The sequence below is a fragment of the Egretta garzetta genome, unplaced genomic scaffold (genome assembly GCF_000687185.1).
Source record: "Egretta garzetta isolate BGI_Z169 unplaced genomic scaffold, ASM68718v1 scaffold276, whole genome shotgun sequence".
Lineage (NCBI taxonomy): Eukaryota > Metazoa > Chordata > Aves > Pelecaniformes > Ardeidae > Egretta > Egretta garzetta.
The window spans coordinates 152,744-155,134 of NW_009260067.1; the positions used below are offsets into that span (position 1 = coordinate 152,744).

Sequence of the window (2,391 nt, forward strand, 5' to 3'; positions counted from 1 at the left end):
CTGGGCTGATAAAATATTCTGGATACTTTTATTTCTGGTTTTGGAAGAATAAGGTATTTTTTGTCTTCCCCGGGCATCAGTCAAAAGGAAAATGTTTCCCAGATGTCTGTGTACGCAACCCCCTTTGAATCACTTCCCTGCAACCATTTCCTCTGCTCTCTTGCCTTCGCTTAAACACTGACATCGCTTTGTTTCCTCAATGGGACTGAAGCGATTAGAGAGATACTTTTATTTCTGGTTTTGGAAGAATAAGGTATTTTTTGTCTTCCCCGGGCATCAGTCAAAAGGAAAATGTTTCCCAGATGTCTGTGTACGCAACCCCCTTTGAATCACTTCCCTGCAACCATTTCCTCTGCTCTCTTGCCTTCGCTTAAACACTGACATCGCTTTGTTTCCTCAATGGGACTGAAGCGATTAGAGAACAGAAATTCCCGCTGACTTCAAAGGCGGGGATAGAGCTGCAGGGCAGATTGTTTCTCGTACTCTGCAGAGCCGGAGCCACCGTCTTGGAGAACCTGAAGTTGGAGTTGACCCGGGAGCACATGCCCGTGGTGTAGTAGGAGCTCCCGCACTCGTGGGACCAGAGGGGGCTACAGGCCTGGGAGAAAAAAAAAAAAAAATCAAGCGTCAGGGATGGGTTTAAAATCGCCACTTTTTAGTTGCTGCTTTTCAAGGCTGTCCTTTGCTTTGGCAGCTTTTGGCCCCGTGGAAGGTGAGGGTGCATGAGGTTTCTGAGTCCCACGGTGCACACAGAATATATATAAATATACGGAAAGTTATGTTTGCACGCCTTTACACACTATGTACATGCATCTGGCTTTGCACACCTTTACACGCTGTGTACACACATCTGGCTTTGCACGCCTTTACACGCTATGAACACGCGTCTGGCTTTGCACACCTTTACACACCATGTACATGCATCTGGGTTTGCATGCCTTTACATGCTGTGTACATGCATCTGCCTTTACATGCCTTTACATGCTATGTACACGTGTCTGGTTTTACACACCTTTACACGCTGTGTACACACATCTGGCTTTGCACACTTTACACACCATATACACGTGTCTGCCTTTGCACGCCTTTACACGCTATGTACACGTGTCTGCCTTTGCACGCCTTTACATGCTATGAACACATGTCTGGCTTTGCACGCCTTTACATGCTATGTACATGCATCTGCCTTTGCATGCCTTTACACACCATGTACACGCATCTGGGTTTGCACGCCTTTACACGCTATGAACATGCGTCTGCCTTTGCACGCCTTTACATGCTATGAACATACATCTGGCTTTGCACACGTCTGGCTTTGCACGCCTTTACAGGCTCTGTACACATGTCTGGCTTTGCACGCCTTTACACGCTATGTACACGTGTCTGGTTTTACACGCCTTTACATGCCATGTGCAAGTGTCTGGCTTTGCACGCCTTTACACGCTCTGTACATGCACCTTGCAGCGAGCTCCCCACGCAGGGAGGCCAGGCAGTGCCCAAGCCCCCGTTCCTCACCAGAAAACTGTTGTCCTTGGGGTTGGTAGCCAGGCTGAGGCCGAGGCGCATGTTGTCCTTCCGCTCGGAGACATTGGAGAGCGTTACTCGTCCTTCGGAGAGAGGATGCAGTTAGGGACAGTGGCGGGCAGGGATGCCAGCCCCCCAGCCCATGCCCCCGTGTTGCTCCCCACCATCTCCGGAGCAAGAGGGAACCCAGCTGAACGCGGGGGGAGAGCCCTCTCGCCGTGCTTACACTGCAGACTTGGCGCTTTTGCTTTTTTTTGGAAGCGGTTGCCAAGGTAAGAATTGTTTTGGTTTTTTTTTTTTCTTAGATGCCACAACCAACAAAGAGACACCTCTTCTAGGGACCAAAACCGTGAGCCAGAGCCGGCATCTCTTCTGCAGTCAGTCTTTAGGAAGAAACCCCTCTGAGCGGCTCTAGCATCTCATCTTCTATCGTCGGGCCGGCAGCAGCTGATTTATCTTTGTGCATTGGTTTTGTTTCCCGTGTCACAGCCCAGAACCCGGGAATGGCTCTCAGGGCTGCCCCGTCTTTCGGTCAATGCTGGTACCGCTCAGCCGCGACACAGACGCTGCCTGACCCAGCCGTTCCTCCGCTCCAGGGGGTGATGCTGCTCCCAGCAACCCAGGGCTCCCCCTTTGCTGTTATGCCCGAGCAGCGAACTAAGAAAGGGGAAATGGGGCAATTAATGGGAAAATTGGGAGGTTGGTTTCTTTGTCTGTAGCCTCTGGAAGTTTCTTAGAATCACAGAATGGTTTGGGTGGGAAGGGACCCCCAGAGGTCACCCAGCCCAACCCCCCGGCAGGAGCAGGGACACCTTGAACCACATCAGGTTGCTCACAGCCCCGTCCAACCTGGTCTGGAATGTTCCC

General features: G+C 51.2%; 1 protein-coding gene across 1 annotated transcript in view; it reads right to left on the minus strand.

The window, feature by feature from the left end:
• ITGA11 (integrin subunit alpha 11) overlaps positions 1–2,391 on the minus strand; it is a 54,488-nt gene that overhangs the window by 28,385 nt on the left and 23,712 nt on the right. Inside the window, exons 4-5 of the mRNA XM_035896643.1 lie at positions 1,516–1,607; positions 484–598 (exon numbers count right to left, since the gene is read on the minus strand). Of these exons, the coding sequence (XP_035752536.1) occupies positions 484–598; positions 1,516–1,607 (207 nt within the window). The remainder of the gene's footprint in view (positions 1–483; positions 599–1,515; positions 1,608–2,391) is intronic.